The 22,619-nt window shown below is 50.1% G+C and overlaps 1 protein-coding gene across 5 annotated transcripts in view; it reads right to left on the bottom strand.

The window, feature by feature from the left end:
- Positions 1-22,619, bottom strand: part of LSAMP (limbic system associated membrane protein) — a 747,548-nt gene that overhangs the window by 478,409 nt on the left and 246,520 nt on the right. For 4 of the 5 annotated variants that reach the window (XM_050960834.1, XM_050960843.1, XM_050960807.1 and 1 more), the window contains exon 1: positions 59-637. In XM_050960834.1, the coding sequence (XP_050816791.1) occupies positions 59-213 (155 nt within the window). In that variant the 5' untranslated portion in view covers positions 214-637. Of the gene's footprint in view, positions 1-58; positions 638-22,619 lie in introns of those variants that run through there. The other variant, XM_050960825.1, reaches the window with a different exon arrangement.

Here is a 22,619-nt window from a genome sequence, read left to right as displayed (position 1 = left end):
CTGCAGTTCAGGGAGTAAAACAACACACACACAAGAAAAAGTTGGCAAAATGCCCTACCTGAGGATGGCCGTATCCCCCTGCCTCACGGTGATGTTATCGGTGCCTCGGGTAAAATCCAAGCTGCGGACTGGCAGCCCTGTAGGGAGAAGGCAAAGCAATCTCAGTAGGACCAACGGTAATTGTTTCCGATCAGGCTGAGCCCTTCCTCCCATGGCTGGGCTGCTTGAGTTTCAATGTATGTACTTCTCTCCTTCTGCACGTGTATATGGCTAGATAGAGAGCAGTATGTGAAAACACAGTAAAAATAATGTGCAACTCTGTCTCTGCCGGAGAACCCCAGGAAGAGATGATTTTGCAGTCTCTCTTAGCTGCCACTTTCTCTCAGTCCTTTCAGTCTCGTGCTGGCTTAGCTAAAATAAAAATTCTCCAAAAAGTCTGAGCAAAAAACTCCAACAAAAAAGAAGTGTGGGGGATGCTTGGGGAGGAGATCAAAATGAAGCAAGAGGGGAAAAAATACAGATGTAAAAAATAATTAAGCCTGTCTGGAGTGATGGTTAAAAAAGGAAAATGAAAAAAGAGTCCTGTGTGCTTCCCCTCCGCGTGCAGATGCTCCTGCTCCTGTGAGTGGCTGTGCAGTCTCTGAGCACTGAGCTCCCTTCCTAACCCACTTTCCCAGGCAGAGTGAGGCAAGGAGGGGGAGGGAGGGAGCCTTACTAGTGAAACAGAAGCTCAGCACTACAGTAGGAGCATGGGGGGGTGGGGGTGGTTGTGAAGCCTTGAACAGCAGCATCTCCTGTCTTCCTCACCCTGTGCAACCCACCTGCCACTTCCCCCCTCCCAACCGGGCACACACACCCCATCCCCCACCTCTTCGCACAACTGCCCCCTTCAGCAGAAGCCAGCCCTGATCAAAGCCTGATGCTCCTTTAGGTTGTCACGACAACAGCTCCATCTGAGGCCTGGCCGATTCCTTCAGAAGAGGGACTTGGGAACTTAGAAAGAGACCTAAGTTAGGGAGATATGGGACTGGGCAGGAGTAGGGGACAGAGGGGGCTGGAAAAAAGGGGGACGAGAAAAGGAGAAAGGGGAAAAGGGAAGAAGAGGAGATTGGAAAGGAAAGATGAGAGGGAGGGTGGAGGGCATTGGGAAAAAGAGGATGGGGAGGAGGCTGGAGAAGTATGTATAAAGAGAAGGAAGACAGGAAGGATGGGGAGGGGAGATGAGAGAGACAAGGAGGATGAGAAAAGGAGCAGGGAGAAGTGGGAAAGGGGAGATGAGAGGAAGAAAGGAGTCTGGAACAGAGGGATGAGAGAGGAAGAGGGCAAGGAGTCTGAAAAAGGGGAAGAAAAACAGGGAGCTGAAAAAGGAAGACAGAGTGAGAGAGAGATGCTGGAAAGGGGGCAGGGAGGAAAGGAAGGGAGAGATACAGGGAATATTAAGAAGAAGGCTAGAAAGGGGGAGAAAGAACTTGGCAGCGTGGCCTGAAATCAGAAGCTAGTTGATTTAAAGAGGAACATTCTTGGCAACTGACTTTTCAGGCTAAATCTTGCTTTTTCCCTCTTGCTCTTTCCTGCACCAGATAAACAGTCCCCCCACACCCTGGCCTTTGAGGGATAAATGGGAGACAATGCTCATATTGAGTTGCCCGCAGTGTGAATACTCAGTCTGTCCTCCCCGAATGTCAGCACTGGCAGCTGAGCCCTGATCCCTGCAGCAGCTTTGCCGACCTGGGGAACACTCCCTTAGCTCACATACTATCACCATCACAAGAGACGGGAGATTAAATTAATGGAGAGGAATAGCCGTATGTTTTACTGCTGATGCCTTCCTTCCTCCCTGCACAGAGGAGGAGGGATGGAAAGAGCTGCTCCTAGGGATGGCTGGCCAGTTACAGCTGCACATGTAACATGCTCAGGGGCTAATGCACTGGGGCTGGGGGCAGCAGCAATGAAGGGTGAAGATAGAAAGGGTGCCAAGAGAAGAGCAGGTAACCGAAGGGTCTGAAGAGCAGCCCGGCTGTTAGTTGCTGCCCCATGCAGTCCCATTGCCAAGGGAGGGGCAGTATTTGGCCCCCTGTATGTTTTCTATTCCCAAGAGTCAGACTTCTGGAGAGTTACAGAGGACAAGGGAGACCCAAAGTGTGTGTGTGGGGGGGTGTCAACAGCCCCTTGTCCCCTTTGTGCTGAAGGTTTCCTATGACTATTTAAACAATCTCCATGTGTGCTGGAGACCAGGCCTAACTTTCCCAGCACTAGGAAATAAGGGTCTGGGCCCCTCACAGCGGATACAGCTTCGACAGCAGCAGCAGCAGCAGCAAAGACTAGCTCTTTGTAGTCAAGCAAGGAGATGAAAGAGACTGAGAATTCCTCTGGGGGAACTTGAGGGCAATAGGACCAACAAGGGGAAGTTACCAGAAACCAAAGGGTTAAGCCAACACAATGAGAACTAATGCTCTCAAGTTGCTGCAGCAAGGGGCTGGTTCTACCAGGGCACTGCTGAGAGAAGGCCTAGACCACTGGGGTTTCATCAAACCTCACCCTAGTCCTGAAAAAGACCCGATGGTGCTGAAAAAGAATTTCCCAGAAAGCTTCAATTCAGAGGCTCCTATTCCCAAGGCACTGCTGCGAGGAAGCTCACGCTGCTGATGTCCAAGCTGGCATGGGCAGAGCACTGCCGAGAGGAAGCTTACCCGGCTGGCATTGACCTGGGCATGGCTGTGAGGATGCTTACTGTTGTGGTGAGAGTTGGCACAATAATGAAGTTGACTATAGTGGAATTCATTGCTTCATGCCAAACAGACAGAAGTGTGATATACAACCTTATTTTTACAGGGTCTCCCATATGCATTTCATTTATATTTAAGAAGTGCTATTGTATGTCAGGTAAATGCCAGTGGAGTAAGGAAAACATATTTGCCGAAGATTAACAATTATGCAACGTGAGGAGCATCTGCCACACAATGCTAAAGCTCACTAAATATTTCTTTTTCTCTAAGTATTTACCTAGATGAAAATATCTATCCCATTAAATCTAAATTCAATGTTTAGTGAAATATATTTCGGGTGTACTTCATGGAGAGTGGCATCAATTCGGTTTATAGAGAAAATGATGGAGGAGGCATCAGTAAGAGCAAACAAAATAAATCATTCCCAGGGTTCACATGACACCCCAAATCCCCATACAATTACAAATTGAGGAGAGAGAGCCCCCCACCAGGGACAAAGAGAGACTCAAGACCATCCAGAAAGTTCTGGTCACCTCAGGGACTCAGAGTGAAAGTCAAATACCCTTGCAACCCCCAACTTCCCTCAGAAGATGGAACTGCATGGGCAATAATGGAGGAGGGCTGCAGGGAGAGACCAGTTCCCCCGAGATGAAACTGCAAGGGAAAGAGTGACTGGAACTCTCATCTTCCCATGTATTTATATAGTGCCTAGCACAAGCATCCCAGTCCTGACTGAGGCCTCTGGGCAGTACCATCATGTAACTATTTAATAATCATCATAATAAAATGCGGGCTGCGGAAGAAATTCACTCCAGGGTCTCAAACTCTGAAACATGTAATCCGTCAAGGCTAGTCAATTTTATTTATTATGATAGGTAAATGGATGCAAGAGAGAGGGACAGAAGCAACCAAAAAACCTGGAACCATATATAAAATCTCAAGGAGTGCCTCGCAATTAAAATATATCACAGTCCTTTTGTTTTCCCAGTAGAAATGCTCTCTGGACTCATCTCCCCCTGCTGGAAGCAGATAAAGAAACAGTACAAAATCTTGAGGGAAATTTCATGCAGAGACAATCAGAGCATGGACACCACAAATCTGCTTAGCATATTTTAAAACTATTTCCTAGCACTTGGTGCAGGATTCACAATCCCAGACTCCAAAATTCTGTTAACTTACAGTACAGGTATGGCACAGGCGGGGCAGGGCCAGCTTCTCTCACACTACTGCTAATGCCTCTCAACAGTGATCTGGTGGGACCATTGCTTAGGGCTGGTCAGCACTACAAAGTTAGGTCAATGTAACCCTCCTTGCACCAACCTAGTTGTGTGGGTATCTACACTTAAATTTGCCTGCCACTGATATAAGTGCCCCGTTACAGCGATGCTGTAACACCACCTCCATGAGTGAAGTTGACCCATGGTCAAAGTACTGAGGTCAACGCAGTGTGAGTGTAGACATTGCGTTACTTATAGTAATCCCAGCAGTCCCAGCATCTGTCCCACAATGCCTCACACTGACAGCTGTGGTCACAACTGTGAACTTCATTGCCCAGGGGTCATATAGATCAGAAAGCCCCTGTCCTTTTTAAAGTCCCATACATTTCTGAAATGCCTTTTCCTGATTGTCCAGCTTGGCGAGCACACCTAGCAGCTCTCCATTGATGCATATAAACGCCCTGCTAACCGTGCCAATTGTGCTGTGCCAGGAGTAGAAAGGAGATATTGCATCTCCTTGGTCTGTGGGGAGAAGAGGCTGAGCAAGCAGAGTTACATATCAGCCACTGAAATGTGGACATCTATGAGGATGGAGGAGAAGGGGTACAACAGAGACCAGCAGTGGCACGTGAAAGCAAAGGAACTGCAGCAGGCGTATCAGAAAACTGGGGAGGCGATGAGTCAAGCTGGTGCTAAGCTGCACACCTGCCACTTTTACAAAGACCTGCTTACTTGGCAGAATCCCCACCATCATCCTGCAAACCACTGTGGATACTTCTGAGGAGCCCGAGTTACAGGCTCTGGCATGAACAGCGAGGATGAGAAGAACGTGGAGGATGACAAGGAGGAAGATGAGAGACATGTGACTGGGGAGTCCAGTTATACTGCAGGTCAGGACCTGTTTGAGATGCCATAGCAGTCTAATCAGTCGAGCATGGGTGAGCCTGATGCAGGGAAAGGATCCTTGTGTAACTGTGTACATTTATTTCCCATTATAGTGATGGCGCCCCCAATTTAACAGGACATGGCTTTCGACTTTTCATTGGTTTATTTGTGCTAGAAGAGGTAGCGGTAAAAAAGACGGTTACTCACCTTTGTAACTGTTGTTCTTCGAGATGTGTTGCTCACATCCATTCCAGTTAGGTGTGCGCACCGCGCGTGCACGTTCGTCGGAAACTTTTTACCCTAGCAACTCCAGTGGGCCGGCAGGTCGCCCCCTGGAGTGGCGCTGCCATGGCGCCCAATATATATCCCTGCCGGCCCACCCGCTCCTCGGTTCCTTCTTGCCGGCGACTCCGACAGTGGGGAAGGAGGGTGGGTGTGGAATGGATGTGAGCAACACATCTCGAAGAACAACAGTTACAAAGGTGAGTAACCGTCTTTTCTTCTTCGAGTGATTGCTCACATCCATTCCAGTTAGGTGAATCCCAAGCCATACCTAGGCGGTGGGGTCGGAGTGAGAAGTCGCGGCATGGAGCACTGCAGTTCCGAAGGCCGCGTCGTCTCTTGACTGCTGGACCAGGGCGTAGTGGGAAGCAAAGGTGTGGACCGATGACCAGGTCGCTGCCCGACAGATTTCCTGGATGGGCACACGGGCGAGGAAAGCCAGCGACGACGCCTGCGCCCTGGTAGAATGCGCAGTCACACGGCCCGTAGGGACATGGGCCAAGTCATAGCAGGTCCTGATGCAGGACGTTACCCAAGAGGATAACCTCTGGGAGGAGATAGGAAGCCCTTTCATGCGGTCCGCTACTGCCACGAAAAGCTGGGGGGAATTGCGGAAGGGCTTGGTCCTCTCCACGTAGAACGCGAGAGCCCTACGGACATCAAGCGAGTGGAGCTGCTGCTCCCTGCCTGAGGAGTGAGGTTTCGGGAAAAAAACCGGAAGGAATATCTCTTGGTTGACGTGGAAGGCTGAGACCACCTTGGGGAGAAAAGCAGGGTGTGGTCTCAGCTGCACCTTGTCCTTGTGGAAGACCGTATATGGGGGGTCTACCACAAGAGCCCGGAGTTCCGACACCCGTCTAGCCGAGGTGATAGCTACTAGAAAGGCCGTCTTCCAAGAGAGGTAAAGCAGGGAGCAAGTGGCTAACGGCTCAAAGGGGGGCCCCATGAGCCGGGACAACACCAGGTTAAGATCCCAGGTTGGAGCAGGGGGACGGACGTTAGGGTATAAACGTTCCAACCCCTTAAGGAATCTAGACACCGTCGGGTGAGAAAAAACAGAGCGACCTGCCGCACCCGGATGAAAGGTGGAGATAGCTGCTAGGTGGACTCGCAACGACGATATGGCCAGACCTTGCCCTTTAAGGGACCAAATGTAGTCCAAGATATCGGCTACCGAAACTTCCATAGGGCGGAGATTTCTCTCCACGCACCAACAGGAGAAGCGCTTCCATTTGGCCAAATATGTCGCTCTTGTGGACGGCTTCCTGCTGCCCAAGAGCACCTCCCTCACCGGCGAGGAACAGCGCAGCTCAGAGCCAGTCAGCCACGCAGGAGCCACGCTGCTAGGTGCAGCGACTGCAGGTCCGGGTGACAGAGGGTCCCGTGCTCCTGGGTAATCAGGTCCGGATGAAGGGGCAGGGGAACTGGGTCGGCTATAGTCAGGTCCAGCAGCATGGGGTACCAGTGCTGTCTGGGCCATGCCGGGGCTACCATGATCACGTGAGCCCTGTCCCTGCGTACCTTCAGAAGGACCCTGTGGACCAAAGGGAATGGGGGAAACGCATAGTACAGGTGGGTCGACCACTGGATGAGGAAGGCATCCGCTATCGACCCGGGCTCCCTGCCCTGAAAGGAGCAGAACGCTTGGCACTTCCTGTTCCCCTTGGACGCGAAGAGGTCCACCCGGGGATAACCCCACCTCCGGAAGATGGAGAGGGCGACGTCTGGGCGAAGGGACCACTCGTGTGACAGGAAGGATCTGCTCAATCGATCCGCCAGCGTGTTCCGTACTCCGGGGAGGAAGGAAGCCATGAGGTGAATGGAGTGGGCTACACAAAAGTCCCAGAGTCGTATCGCCTCGTGGCACAGGGAGGAGGATCTGGTGCCGCCCTGCTTGTTGATATAATATATGGTCGTCGTGTTGTCGGTGAACACCGCGACACAGCGACCCTGAAGCTGATGACAGAACGTTTGACAAGCAAGACGGACCGCTCTCAACTCCCGCATGTTGATGTGTAGCCCCACCTCCTCCTGGGACCACAGGCCCTGCGTCCTCAGGGTCCCTACGTGGGCCCCCCAGCCGAGATCTGAGGCATCCGTTGTTAGGGACGCCGAGGGCTGAGATGGGTGGAAGGGGAGACCCGCACACAACACTGACTGGTCTAGCCACCAGCCGAGAGAATCTAGGACCCTCTGGGGGATTGTGATTAACATATCTAGGGGCTGTCTTGTCGGCCTGTAATGACTGATGAGCCACAACTGGAGGGGCCTCATGCGGAGCCGAGCGTAATTGGTCACAAAAGTACAAGCCGCCATGTGGCCTAACAGGGTTAGACATGTCCTCACTGACGTTAAGGGGGCTGTCCGCAGCCGATGCACGATCGCCGACAAGGCCTGGAACCGCTGCAATGGCAGCAAGGCCCTGCCCACAGTGGCGTCCAGGACGGCCCCGATGAATTCCACCCTTTGTGTGGGAACCAGGGTGGACTTGTCTGTGTTCACCAAGATGCCCAGATCACATGTCGGTGATCACGCGGACATGGCTGCAGACTTGTTGTTCCGACGTGCCCCGAATCAACCAATCGTCCAGATACGGAAACACGTGGATACGACTGCGCCGGAGCTGCGCCACAACAACTGCCATGCACTTCGTAAACACCCTCGGGGCCATGGACAAGCCAAATGGGAGGACTGCAAATTGGTAATGAAGAGACCCCACAACGAAGCGAAGGAAACGTCTGTGACGTGGCCAGATAGCAATGTGAAAATACGCGTCCTGCATGTCGAGGGCGGCGTACCAGTCTCCCGGATCCAAGGATGGGATAATGGTCCCCAAGGATACCATGCGGAACTTCAACTTCACCAGGTACTTGTTGAGCTCTCGCAGGTCGAGGATAGGCCTGAGGCCCCCCTTGGCCTTGGGGATCAGGAAGTAGCGGGAATAAAACCCCTTGCCTTTCTCGTTCTCCGGCACCGCCTCTATAGCTCCTTTGCCGAGGAGCGTCTGCACCTCCTGCCGAAGGAATTGCTCGTGAGAGGGGTCCCTGAAGAGGGACGAGGAAGGGGGGCGGGGAGGAGGAAATGAAACAAACTGCAGGCGGTATCCCGACTGCACCGTGCGTAAGACCCAGCGGTCTGATGTTATTAGGGACCACGCCGGGAGGAAAAACGAAAGGCGGTTGGAAAACGGGGGGGAAGGATCCATTGGGGAAACTGTTACTGCGCCCTCGGGCGCACCTTCAAAATGAAGGCTTAGGTCCAGGCGGGGGCTTAGAGGAGCCTTGGTTCTGCCCCCCTTGGTTCCCCGAGTGCCTGCGCCTTCCGTTCCTGCCGCGGCGCCTGTTAAGGTCCTGCCGCTGGCGGAACTGGGAATACGGCCTGCGCTGTTGTTGTTGTTGCTGCGGCCGGAAGGGTCTGCGTTGCGTCACTGGTGTGTGCATCCCAAGTGACCGCATGATGACTCGGTTGTCTTTCAGACTCTTGAGTCTGGGGTCTGTCTTGTCCGAGAATAAGCCTTGGCCTTCGAAAGGAAGGTCCTGTATAGTGTGCTGGAGCTCCGGCGGAAGGCCAGAAACCTGCAGCCAGGAGAGGCGACGCATTGTTACACCCGACGCGAGGGTACGGGCAGCCGAGTCCGCAGCGTCCAAAGAGGCTTGCAAGGACGTGCGTGCGACCTTCTTGCCTTCCTCCAAAATGGCCGTAAACTCCTGACGAGCATCTTGTGGCAGCAGCTCCTTGAATTTATCTGCTGCCACCCAGGAGTTGAAGGCGTATCTGCTCAGCAGGGCCTGCTGGTTGGAGACCCTGAGCTGCAGCGCCCCAGCCGAGTACACTTTACGGCCGAGGAGATCCATCCGCCTGGCCTCCCTGGATTTGGGGGCTGGAGCCTCCTGGCCGTGACGCTCTTTATCGTTGACTGATTGGACCACCAGGGAACACGGGGTCGGGTGCACGTGGAGGTACTCGTAGCCCTTCGAAGGAGCCATGTACTTCCTCTCTACGCCCTTCGCAGTGGGAGGAATGGAGGCCGGAGACTGCCAGATGGTGTTGGCGTTGGCCTGGATGGTTCGTACGAACGGCAGGGCGACTCTGGTGGGAGCGTCTGCCGAGAGGATGGTCACAATTGGATCCTCTATCTCCGAGACCTCCTCGGCTTGCAGACTCAGATTTTGAGCTACTCGCCTGAGGAGGTCCTGGTGCGCCCTGAGGTCCAGCGGGGGGGGGGCTGTTGGAGGAGGTCCCAGCCACCGCTTCATCCGGGGAGGAGGATGAGGAGACCCCCGGCAAGAGAGTGTCTAACGGCGGGTCTCCTTCGGCCCTCGCCTCTGCCTCAGGAGCCAAAGCGGAGTCTTGATGCTTGGACCCTTCCTCCCCATCCGGGGAGGGAGGGGGGCGAGACAACGAGGCTTCAGGTGCCCTGCGCTCCGCAGTCGCCGGCCTAGCAGGGAGCTGTTGGGGGCCCTGGGCCTGATGATATGCCCAGGGTGTCCAGAATCCCCATTGCTGCGGGCCTTGGTCCTGCTGTGGCGGATCGCTGAACAGCGCCGCCTGCCGGTCGGTGCCCAGCGCGTACCCACTGTCCGTCAGCGAGGATACGGACGGCTGTCTGGAGGGCCATGGCGGGGCGGACCCTGGATGGTAAGGGTCCGCGCGGGCCAGCACGGACGATCGTCTCGGTGCCGGGGACCGGTGCCGGGAGTCATATCGGTGCCGGGACCGGGACCGGGTTCTGTCACGGTGCCGGGATCTGGACCGGTACCGGGCGCCGCTTCGGTGCCGGGATCGGGACCTGCCACCAGCTCGGTGCCGGGAGGTCGACCGGGACCGGGACCTGCCACCAGCTCGGCGCCGGGAGGTCGACCGGTGCGGCGAATAAAGTCTGGATCGGCTCCTGGAATCGCGGTGCCGGTATCTGCGGCTGGAGTCCGACCGCGATCGTCGTGATGTCGACCGGTGCCGCGAGTGCGACCGGTACCGCTGAGGGGAGCGGTGCCGGGACTGCGAGCGGTGGCGGGATCTGGAGCGACCGTGACGTCGGGACCTGGATCGAGAACGTGAGTCCCGGGACGGTGCCGACATCATAGGTTTTCCTCTGGACACGACCCGCACCGGCGGTACCGGGGGTGGCCGCTGAGTGGGCTCAGTCATGGCTATGAGGTCCCGTGCCGACGCGAAGGTCTCTGGTGTGGATGGTACCACTATCTCAACCCCAGATGTCATGGGGGAGCTTGGCGGCACCGGACTCGACGGACCCGCCGGGCCCGGAGTCGACGGTGCCGGCGGCGCCGCGGCCGATGTTGAGGCCGGGCGCTCCAGTCGGGTCTGCCTGGCCGGAGTAATAGACTTCGACGGCCTAGGCTCTGTCCCCGGTGCCGGAGAAGGTCGGTGCCGGGGAGTCTTCTCGGTGCCGGTGCGATCCGGTGCTGGCGCCGAGATCACGGCCTGCGAAGCCGCCGGGTCAAGTGCCGCCTCCATAAGGAGAGTCCGGAGCCTTTGATCCCTCTCCTTCTTAGTCCTTGGCTTAAAAGCCTTGCAGATGCGGCACTTGTCGGATCTGTGCGATTCCCCCAGGCACTTCAGGCACGCGTCGTGGGGATCGCTGGTGGGCATGGGCTTCTTGCAGGCCGCACACTGCTTGAAGCCCGGCGAACCAGGCATGAGCCTGGTGCCGGGTGCCGGGAAGGGCTAAGCCCCCGGCGAAGAACTATTTACAAACTACTTAACTTAACTACTACTATCTACACTTAACAATCTAATTAACAACTACAATAGTGCTAGAGATAAACGATAGAGAACAAGGAGAGCTAGGGACGTGGAGGACAGCTATGCCGCGCTCCACAGTTCCAACGACCGACACGGCGGTAAGAAGGAACTGAGGAGCGGGTGGGCCGGCAGGGATATATATTGGGCGCCATGGCGGCGCCACTCCAGGGGGCGACCTGCCGGCCCACTGGAGTTGCTAGGGTAAAAAGTTTCCGACGAACGTGCACGCGCGGCGCGCACACCTAACTGGAATGGATGTGAGCAATCACTCGAAGAAGAATAAACAGATGTACAGTTGTTATCTGCTTTTCATTGTCCTGTCAGGGGGTGGGGGCATATGGCATGCAGAGCAATTTGTTTATGCATACAGGCATGTCCTTTGAACTCTCTTGAAAAATCTGAATGAAACTTCCATGGAGGTACTGTGCAATCCTCTCCCGAAGGTTTCTAGGGATGGCAGTCTTATTTCTTCCTCTGTGGTAGGACACATTCCCACACTACCCTGAGATAAGTTTGGCAGGGACTATTGCAGTACACAGGCTAGCAGCATACAGGCCTGGGCAGCTTTTGGACTCTAGTAGCAGCTGTGCTCTCTGTGCCTTTGTTACCTTCAGAAGTGAGATAGATGGAAAACGGTCCCAGTATTCAGTGCCATTGCCCTATACTCATAGTTTTATGCAACCAAGAAATTCTCTCCTCATTTCCCTCATACCTGGTGAGCCACACTTACTATGATTGGTGCTGTGAGTGGCGCCCTGCACAAGCACGCCAAAGCAGAAGTGTCAGTTAGCATGTCTTAATGCTTTCGGGGAGCAAGGGAAGGGAGTTCTTAACCTTAACTGTCACTCTCCATTGTGACTATACTGACTATGGCACATGTTTAATCTGCAGCAGCTGCCATTGCAGTCTTCAAGTGTTCCTCCTCCACATCTGTGGAATGCCTCAGCCAGATAAAGAGGAGAAAGAAGAGGACTCGGGCTGACATATTGAGAGACATCCTGCAAGCCGGCGCTAGACCAGAGTGAGCGCAAGGGGCCTGCAGGACAGACACTGCAGATGGCCTGGAGCAGGAAAGAGCTAACAGGAGAAAGGCCCAGGAGTCCCAGCAGAAAAGGGAGAGGGAGGTGCACCGGGACATAATGGGGCTTCTCTGGGAGCAAACAGCAGACTGATGTTACAGAGTCTTGTGGGCCTACATGTTCAACAATCCAGGTTCATCTCCCTTTACAGTCCACACAGAACTCCAGTCTAGGGCCTCCCTATATCACTCCCTCACCATTTCATGTGGTATCATTACACCTATTATTCCACCCCACAGGATATTAAGGACAACTAGAGCATCACATGCAGCAACTATGGCTTTCACAGGTCAGTGTATGTGTAGGTAAAATAGACATGAATGTTCTTTCCCCAATTAAGTTCTGTTCCATTAATTTATTAAGTTTTTAATGAATTTGCTTTTAAATTGCTCAGATTTTTTTTGCCCTGGTTTTGTTACTGAATAAAATTCTATTATTTGGAAAATAATTCATCTTTATTAGTGCACAGCATATGCTGCCGAGTGCCTACCAGTTCTGAAAGCACCCACTTATTACTGTACAGTTTGAGAACTCACAGGATCAGTGACAAAATGCAATAACCATAAAATGTACAACAAGATCTGCAAACTTAACAGGTGCATTGACAGAGTTATATTAATAAATGTGCACTGACCACCACACAATTCCTAACAGGCCCCAAAATAGCAGGGCCAGGGAGAGCACAGTCCACCACAATACATTTCTGCGGCTTGCTGTTAAAGTGCTCTTTCAAAGCCTCCCTGAGCTGTATAGCTCTGCTTTGAGCTCTTCTAATAGACCTTGTGTCTAGATAGTCAAACTCAGCAGAAAGCCCCTCCAACCCAGCAGCAAATTTTCCCCTCTTTGCTTCACAGATATTATGCAGGACACAGCAGGCAGCTATAACCATTAGGATATTTTTTCCCCACAGAGATCCAACCTTGTAAATACACAATATTGGCAACACTTTTATCTACCAAGAACATGTTCAACTGTCATCCTGCACCTGCTGCACTGGTAGCTGAGTCGTTCCTAGGTGCCGTCCAGGTGGCCAGTGTATGGCTTTATGAGCAATGGGTCGGCTGGGTCACCCATGATGACTACTGGCATTTCAAGATCGCCAATGGTAATATGCTACTCGGGAAAGAGAGTGCCTGTTTGTAGCTTTCTGAACAGTTCGTTGTTCTTAAAAATGCAAGCGTCATGCACCTTCCCTGATCAGCCATTAGTGATGTCAGTAAAACATCCCCGGTGATCCACCGACACTTGCATTACCAATGAAAAGTAGTCCTTTCTGTTGATATACTCTGTAGCAAGGTGATCTGGGGCCAAAATAGGGAGATGTGCGCTGTCTATTGCTCCACCACAGTTCAGGAACCCCACTGCTGCAAATCCATCCACTATGCCCTGCACATTGCTGAAGGTCACAGTCCTGCGTAGAAGGAGATGATTAATGGCCCTGCATTCTTGCATGACAATGGCTCCCACAGTGGATTTTCCAACTCCAAAATGATTTCCCACAGACCAGTAGCAATCCAGCACTGCAAGTTTCCACAGTGCAATCATCACTCACTTCCTCACTGTCAGCGCAGCTCCAAATTGGCTGTCCCTGTGCTGAAGGGATGGGGTGAACTCAGTGCATAGATCCACGAATGTGGCCTTGCAGTTTCAAAAGTTCTACAGCCACTATTGATCATCCCATGCCTGCATTATGATGGGATCCCAACAGTCAGGACTCCTTTCTCGAGCCCAGAAGTGACACACCACCACCTACAGCTGCTCTGTAAACACTACCAACAACCTTGAGTTGGGTATCAGAGGGTAGCCGTGTTAGTCTGGATCTGTAAAAGCAGCAAAGAATCCTGTGGCACCTTATAGACTAACAGACGTTTTGGAGCATGAGCTTTCGTGGGGAAGTGGGTATTCACCCACGAAAGCTCATGCTCCAAAACGTCTGTTAGTCTATAAGGTGCCACAGGATTCTTTGCAACCTTGAGTTGGTTCTTCCTATGTCCCCCAGTAATTCGTTCTCCAAGAAATCATCATGTCCTCCGGTGCTGTGGTTCTTCCTGCACCTCTGCAAATACTGGAGGATTTAGATCCTGTGTTTGCCATGACAATGGTGCAAAGTTGTGCAGGCTCCATGCTTCTGTCAGAGATGGTGGACAGCGAGGAGGACTGTGTGGGTTCATGGGATTTTTTAAAAAGGCGCAAAACTTATGGAATATAGATGACATTATGGGATGGAGATGCTTGCATGCTGGGAAGTTGACCCTTTCCTTTCAATCACCCCTAGATGACATATTTATGCCCCACCATGCATTGCCAAAACTTCCCAAAAGACACCACATTGGATGGTGGCTCATTGCATACTGGGAAACCTTCCCATGGTGCACCACACTCTGCACTGATACAAGCACTCCTTGTGTGTACGTGCAGTGCTGACACAAGGATCCAAGTATGCAAGTGCATATGTGATATATTTACTGTGGCAGCTTTATGCTGACATAACTTGTGTCAACCAAAGTTTATAGTGTAGACATGGCCTTACAGTGCTAAAGTACCATGCTGACGGGCACTGAAGAGTTATCTGAGATACAGCATGATAGGGTTTGGCAAGAAGAGTGAAAGAGAGAAAGAAACAGACAAGTTCAGTGTCCATAGATATTCAGAGACTGATCTTTTGAAATGCTGGAGTGCCCTTAACTTTCACTGTAATCAGTGAAAGTTGAAAGCATTCACTAATTAACATGCAGGGATGTGTGTTTTGCCTTTGGTCTGTCTATTGACATTGCTAACAAGGCAACTAACTAGAACCAGTTGTGATGGTAGTTTGTATGATGTGGACAACTGCCCTCTAGGAACTGAAGGGAGACCCAACAACTCACTCCACACATTCTCCCAAACAGCCAAGAAATGGCCACTTGTAAAATGTGACTTTCAGTCATTGTTAAGCTAGGTCACATATTAAAGAGATATTATAAAGAGGAGAGAGATCAGTTGTTCTCCCAGTCCATTGTAGGTAGGACAAAAGGTAATGGGCATAATTTATAGCAAGGAAGATTTATGTTACATATTAGAAAGACTTTCTAACTATAAGAATAGTTAAGTTCTGGAATTGGCTTCCCAGGGAGGCTGTGGAATCTCCATCACTGGAGGTTTTTAAGAACAGATTAGACAACCACCTGTCAGGGATGATCCAGGTTCTGGTTCTGCCCCAAAACAAAGACTGGACTTGATGACCTCTCGAAGGTCTCTTCCAGCCCTATGATTCTATGATGTCCAAGTATCCCAGGATCTTTTCTTCAGCACATCTGCAATGACCAAATTGTTTGATGTGTTTATAACTATAAAATGTTTGTTCAAGATGCAACAGGACATAAAGTAGAATGTGCTCTGTGTTTACAAGGAAGAAGCAGTCCACTGGAATGAATGTTCAATATGGTGAACAGAGTTTGGAGTGAACAGAAAAGTCAAATGAATGTAGAATCAAACCTGTTCTATTCCCCAAAGCAAGTGCTCATGAGACTTACTCAGAGTTCCATGATACTCATTCAGAGCACTAAGTTACTGGAACTGTACTGTGAGAAATGTGCACGTGTCAGCAGTTGAGTCAGCAGCTGGCAGTAATGACACCAGCACATTTTTTTATTAAGAAAGTATACTTATGATTATTTGACAACCCTAAAAAATGTTAGAAACAAAAGTTATCTCGTTTTTTTTTATTCTGAAAATATGGTCACCTTAGGCATAAGTCATACACAGGGCCACACATGGCAATGCACCAGGCTGAGATTCCTCTTAAGTGAAGTAAGCCCTTAAACCAAACACAAGAGCTTAAACACCTAACAACATTCATTGATAGCTCACAATTCTGGAAGCACACAGACACATGCAATACCTCTTTCTAAACCTGGGCATTCAGCCATAACAGAATATTCTACTGTGAAACAGCTATTGCCAACTTTTAGCTACTTGTAACTTTCTTAATATGTAGTCCATGTTTCCCAGCTGGTCATGGTTGTACTCGCCACATTCTCAACTGGTCTAAACTGAAGTGGAACTATTGAGGTCAATGGAAATTTATACCAGATGAGGACCTGGCCCCAGATTTCAAACTGCAGCTGTCCTTGAACTGTGTATGTGGGGCGGGGGGGGGGGGGGTGAATGCCTTGATCATTTTTTGAACATGGAAAAAATGTGTCCAAATGGATGAAGAGATTTTGTTTGGATTTCTCAGAAAATTTCACCTTTGGCTGAAGACCAAACCTGGGGAGGGGATGGAGAGAGGGGAGGTGAAGAAAGGCAGCCCCCAAAGATTTTTTTTATGAGTGTGTGGAATTATGGGATTAGCGCTGAAACTGATTTGTGACATTCATTATTTGATCACTACCAGCACTGCTCTTTGTAGGACCACAAAGCCTATGGCTACAAGTCCCTCCCATTTCAGAAGAACTAGAAACAAAGGAAAAAAATCTCGATTTGCAATGAAAACAAAAGTAAGCATCCAGCTTTGAAAATGTAACAAAAGTGTTGAAAGTGTGCCACTGATTCTTCCTAAAGATCTCTGATTATTCACAATTCTCTGATAGCCACCCAGGGCTAGCCTTTGGGCTGTAGGCTGCATCTTCTTCTTTTTTTTCTTTTGTGGGCTGCCTCTTTGGCTGCTTGTTCTCTTTTGTAGGCTGCCAGTTTGATGTTTTCTTCCCTTTCTTTCAGCTCCACCTCTTTTTCTCTTTTTTCCATTTGTCGCCTGTGGTCTGCTTCTTTTATTTGTTCCTCTGTGCCACTTTTTGCCTTGAAAGTCATGGTTCTGGTTTTCTTGTTTTGGGGTGCCCTCCGGTGTTTATTGTCTGAACTGCTGGCTCTCTGTTGTGTCCTGGGGTTTGCCTAGCAACAGTGCCTTTTTTTTATCTAGCTAATCTTTTAAATGTAAAGTAAACCAGAAAAATCACTTTATTTGCATGTGTGTTGTGCTGGGTACTTGACTCTCAATCAGAGTGCTATAGTTTAACAAAAGACCCCTTGTCAACCTTAATAGTTCCTTGCTTAATATGCAAGCCCAACTGCAACTGAGAGAACAGAAAAAAAAATTCTCTCTGGTTCCTTTTTAAACCCACCCTTTCTCTCTGCATAAAAGCCCTAGCAGAGAAAAAGAAAATAATATTCCTACTGGCTTCTGGATTCTTATCTTATCCCACACCACTGCCACTCATGTCATAACTCTCCTACTCAGATCTGAACCTTAGAGTTCAGAACATGAGAAGCTAGCATGAAAACTCCAAACTTAATTACCAGCTTGGATCTGATATTGCTGCCACCAGCCAGAATTCCAGTGTCTGGCTCACTCTGGTCTCCCCAAAACCTTCCCTGGGGAACCCCCAAGACTCAGATGCTCTGAGTCTCACCACAAAGGGAAATAACCCACTTCCCTTCTCCCTCTTCCCCTCCAGGTGTTCCCTCCCTGGGTTCCTGGAGAGATATACAGATTCAAGCTCCATGAATCTAAACAAAGGGATTCCACCCTCTTTACCTCCTCCCAGATTTCCCCACCCTGGGTACTCTGGGAGATTCCCTGTTTCAGGTCCTTGAAACACAAGTACCGAGAGATCCAATCTCTCTCCCCCCTCACCCAGAGGGTATGCAAAGTCAGGCTTAGTAAATCTAACACAAAGAGATTTTCCCCCTCTCTTCGTTTCTTAGCCTTAACCAGTGAAAAACACTCAAACAGGTCTTAAAAAGAAAGCTTTATATAAAAAGAAAGAAAAAGACATAAAATGGTCTCTGTATCAAGGTGACAATATACAGCGTCAATTGCTTAAAAGAAAAAATGAATAAACAGCCTTATCCAAAAAGAATACAATTTAACACATTCCAGCAACTACACACATGTAAATACAAAAAAAAAAAACCAATAAAAATCTATTGTCTTACTATCCTTGTACTTACCACTTGGAAACAGAAGATTAGAAAGTCTGGAGATAGAAAGATCACTCTCAGAGCCGAGAGGGTCCGAACCAAGACAAAGAACAAAGAACTCACACCCAAAACTTCCCTCCATCCAGATTTTAAAAAGTCTTGTTTCCTGATTGGTCCTCCGGTCAGGTGTTTGGTTCCCTTTGTTACCCCTTTATAGGTAAAAGAACATTAACCCTTAGCTATCTGTTTATGACAGCCTGTTACAAACAAAATCCTAGGCCCTTTGATTTTTTCAGAAGTCCTCAAATTACTTCACAACAGTAGGAGGCAGTGCTGCTCAGTCTACCACTGATGAAACTACAGATACCACAAGCTCCATTGTGGCTGGCTGCCACAGGCTGAGCCAGCACAACAATTTGCCACAAGGAGGGGCAGTTAATAGTCTGAAAGTGAGGATGGAATATGAACTAAATAAGGGCCTAATCCAGAGGTGGGCAAACTACGGCCCGCGGGACCCTCCTGCCTGGCTTTTGAGCTCCTGGCCGGGGAGGCTAGCCCCCCGGCCCCTCCCCCATGGCCTCAGTGTGCTGTGCCACCAGCGTTCTGGCCAGCTGCCCCTGCCAGGCAGCATGATGGTGTGGCTGGCTCTGGCATGGAAAGGGGCCGGGTGTCCCGGGAGGCAGTCAGAGGACAAGGAGCAGGGGTGGTTGGATGGGGTGGAGATTCAGGGGGAAGTCAGGGAACAGGGGTGGGGGTTGGATAGGCATGGGAGTCCCAGGAGGCTTGTCAGGGGGCGGGGCAGTCAGGAAGCACGGGGCTTGGCTAGGGGTGGGGTCCCTGGGGGATGGTTAGGGGCAGGGGGTCCCGGGAGATGACGGTCAGGGGACAAGGAGTCGTGGGGGGGTTGGATGGGGATCTGAAGGGGGCAGTCGGAGGTGGGAAGTGGGAGGGGGTGGATAAGGGGTGGGAGCCAGGCTGTTTGCAGAGGCACAGACTTCCCTACCCAGCCTTCCATACAGTTATGCAACACAGATGTGGCCTCGGGTCAAAAAGTTTGCCCACCCCTGGTCTAATCCCTGATCTGACACTTTTTATGTGGACTTACTTGGGTGCCTGAAGTTAAGCAAGTAAATCCAGAGTGATTAAGTGCCCACAGTTCCCACTGATACTAATGGAGCGGTGAATGCTCAGCACCTCTGAAAAATTTAGAGGTGAAATCCTGATGCTATGGCACTCAATGGTAAACCTACTGATTTCAGGGGGGTGAGGATTTCACCCTCAGTGCTTAACTAACTGCCTAAATGTATACGTGCAGGTATGACAGTGTCTGCCTTGTCCTCTCTGTACTTCCTCCTGCACATCCGTAAAAATGGACACATTTACTTACGTCAAATGTGTTTTGAGGAAATTAAGTATTTCATGTTTGCAAAGTGCTACATAAGGCTTTGTCTATATGGAGAGTTAGAGCAGACGTTGGTGTAAATCTACAGCACTGTAGCCTGACACACACTAGCTGGAGTGCACACCCTGCTACTGAGTACTAAACATCCTCTAGTGCACTTTGAACTACTGCTGTGTCAAACTGTAGATTTACATCCCAGTTTGTGGCACGATAACTCCCCACATAGACATGCCCTAAAGTCCCCAAATTTACCAGCTGCACACAAAATCCTCCACCCAGCTCTCACCCTAAGCCTCATCTGACTTGGGCCAATGCTCTCTCCAAAATATTTCACTATATCTTGGCAAATGGGCACCGACACCAGCACAAATGGGCACCACTGCTGTAGAAAGAGACTGGTGAGACAGTGCCTAATCCCCCTCCCCCAACATATGCACATGGAAAGATGATCCAGTGGTTAGGGAGCTCACCTGGAGACCAGGGTTCAATTCCCTGCTGTGCCCCAAACTACCCGTGGGACCTCAGGAGAGTCATTTACCCCCTCTGTGAATCAGTTCTCCATCTGCAAAATGGGGATAATAGCATAGCCCTACCCATTATGTTGTGAGGGTAAATACATCATGGATTGTGGAGGTGCACAGACAATATGGTAAGTGGGGGGGCATATAAGACACATTAGTTAGTTCGGTTGGTGGCTTACGTCGAAGAATACTCATTCACACTTCCCAGGGCCTTCGGTGGCTTGCCACATATAGTGTTTAGAACTAGACAAATATTTTCCAATGGAACAATTTTCCATTGGAAAATGCTGATTTGATGGAATCAAAGCAATCTGTGGGAATGTATTAATTCCATCAAACAGTTTGACAGAAACTACGCAGGCTCTCCGACTCCCTGTGTAACTGCTTCCCAGGGCTGCCCTACTCCCCACCCAGCAGCCAGACAGGGGAGTCTTGTGGCACAGGGAGGCAGTGGTCCAGGGAGGCAAGTACCTGCAAGCAGCCAAAAAAAAATTCCGTTTCAATTTGCCTGAAATTGAATTTTTCAGAACGTTTCTTCTGGTAAAAAAAATCAAGTTTTTTACCTATCATCCTGATTTGGGATGAATTCCTCCCCCCCAAGATCTAAATTTTTCACTGGGGAAATGTCATCATTTAGCTAGCTCTGATAGTGGACAGGAGACCTTTATAGTGAAGAGGTAGTAAAAATCCCTTGCTTTGCCGTCCTCCCATAATTGCTACACCTAGCTCCAATGAGGCGCACTCATCGAAATACTAATGGACAACAATAATCATTCTGACACTGGCGCTTATGAATGCCTTGCTGAAACGATACAAGCTACACATTCATCACCGCTAGAAAATTAATTCGGTTGGGAAGAATAGACTGCAGCTGTCTGTTGTACTGCACATTTTCTTGTCCATTATGGGGGTTCCCACATAGCTTTATGAAACTTAAACTGAGATCAACGAGGCGTCAGGAAAAACTCTCAGGATTTGTGATGCTGTCAGAAGAACGTGAACTGCCAGAAAGCCTGAACTAAAACAGTGTGATAGATAAATTTGTACACAAAAATGTTGAGAAGGTCCCTCTGAAACTGTGGCCTGCCTGAATTTGAATTGCTGCAAATGCTCAACAATAGTTTCACAGTTTGGGCCTGTATTTATATTAAAAATAAAGCGAATATACTTATGAACAGATGTTCAAGGTGAAAAACCAGGACACTTGTTCTGTGGATGAGGGCTCAGAGAGTACTGTTTTAGCAGGGTTCAGGGAGGTCAGTGAACAGAAAGGTTTGGCAGCTGGAGACTGAGGCAAGGACAGGAGTAACAGCAGTCGACTCCTTCTTGTTGTATTTTGTATGCTTTTGTCTTCCTTTTCTTTCCCCACACCCTTCTCCCCTGCTCCTTTCTCCACTCTTCTCCCCTTGCTTGTTCCTATTCCCATCGCCTCTCTAGTTCTCTTCCGCATATCTCCCCCTCACTCTTTCTGCCACACTTATTCAATCTGTCACATTCATAACTTCACAGGTTTGAAGGCCAGCAGGAATCATTCTGATCACCTCGTCTGACCTTCTGCATAACACAGACCATAGTACTTCACCCAGTGATTCCTGCAACAAGCCCAGCACTTGCAGGTGAACTACAGTATATTTTGTAGAAAGACATCTGGTCTTGATTTTAATACTTCAAGCAATTGAGAATCCACCATGTCCCTAATTGGAATGGTTAATTACCCTTAATGTTAAAAATGTGTGCCTAATTTATCTAGTTTTCCACTTCCAGCCATTGGACCTCCTTATGCCTTTGTCTGCTGGATTAAAAGGACCCTCTACTATCAGAAATTTTGTCCTCATATAGGTTCTCACTCCTTTTGAGCAGGGCTAGCGCTTCCATTTAGGTAACCTAGGCTGTCGCCTAGGGCGCCAGGATTTGGGAGGGCGGCAGACTGCTCTGGTGGACCTCCCGCAGGCACGCCTGCGGCAGGTCCACCGGAGCCGTGGGATCAGTGGATGGTCCGTAGGAATGCCTGCGGGAGGTCTACTGGAGCTGCGGGACCGGTGAGCCAGCCCTGCGCCTAGGGCCCCAAAAACCCTGGCGCCACTCCTGCTTTTGAGTCCAACTTTTCTCCTTTTTGTTCCCACCCACAACACCTTGCCACATCCTGGTGCTCACGTGCAGGGCAGTGGAGAGGAACAGAAGTATGGATGGTAAACCCCTAATCTGGGTTGTAGGGGTGGTGCAGTTCAACTGCTGCAAGGCACCCCCGACCCACAGCAAGGCCCAGTCCCAGGGCGCATCTATGCACAAGAGTTGCTCGTGTTTAACTAAAACTGGTTTTAAAATTGATCTAATTAAACCAGAGCAAATTCATGAGTGGACACACTTACGTCAGTTTACAATTGGCTTTTATCCATTTAGCTGAAGTAGGTTGAAGCTTTGTGCTGCATCCACACTTGCTGCAGTGTTGCTGCCATGCTGCTCTCTGGGTACACATCCCACAGTTTTTGGCACAGTCCCTAGAGCAGTGGCTGATGAAAAACTTCACACAGCCTCCTGCGAGGGCTGCTGGTAGAGGATGCTCTCTGTGAGGTTTCATAAGTGTCAGCGGTAACTTTATGTGACCAGCATTGGTGGGGGGGGGGCGGTCTTTGAGTTGCATATCTGCTCACCCAGCTAACAACACAGAAGACAACAAAGGAAATGGAGAAAGGAAGAAAAGGCTAAGACGAAAATATATGGTGGGATTTTGTTCCTGGCTGAAACCACTTCACGTCTCCTATAGGATAGTATTGTGGAGCTCAACATGAAACTGAGACCAGTGTTCAAATCAAAATCCCCACCTGGGAGCCTTTCCTCATCATGTC

This window comes from Gopherus flavomarginatus, chromosome 1 (assembly GCF_025201925.1).
Source record: "Gopherus flavomarginatus isolate rGopFla2 chromosome 1, rGopFla2.mat.asm, whole genome shotgun sequence".
Lineage (NCBI taxonomy): Eukaryota > Metazoa > Chordata > Testudines > Testudinidae > Gopherus > Gopherus flavomarginatus.
This window is presented reverse-complemented; position numbering and strand designations above follow the sequence as displayed.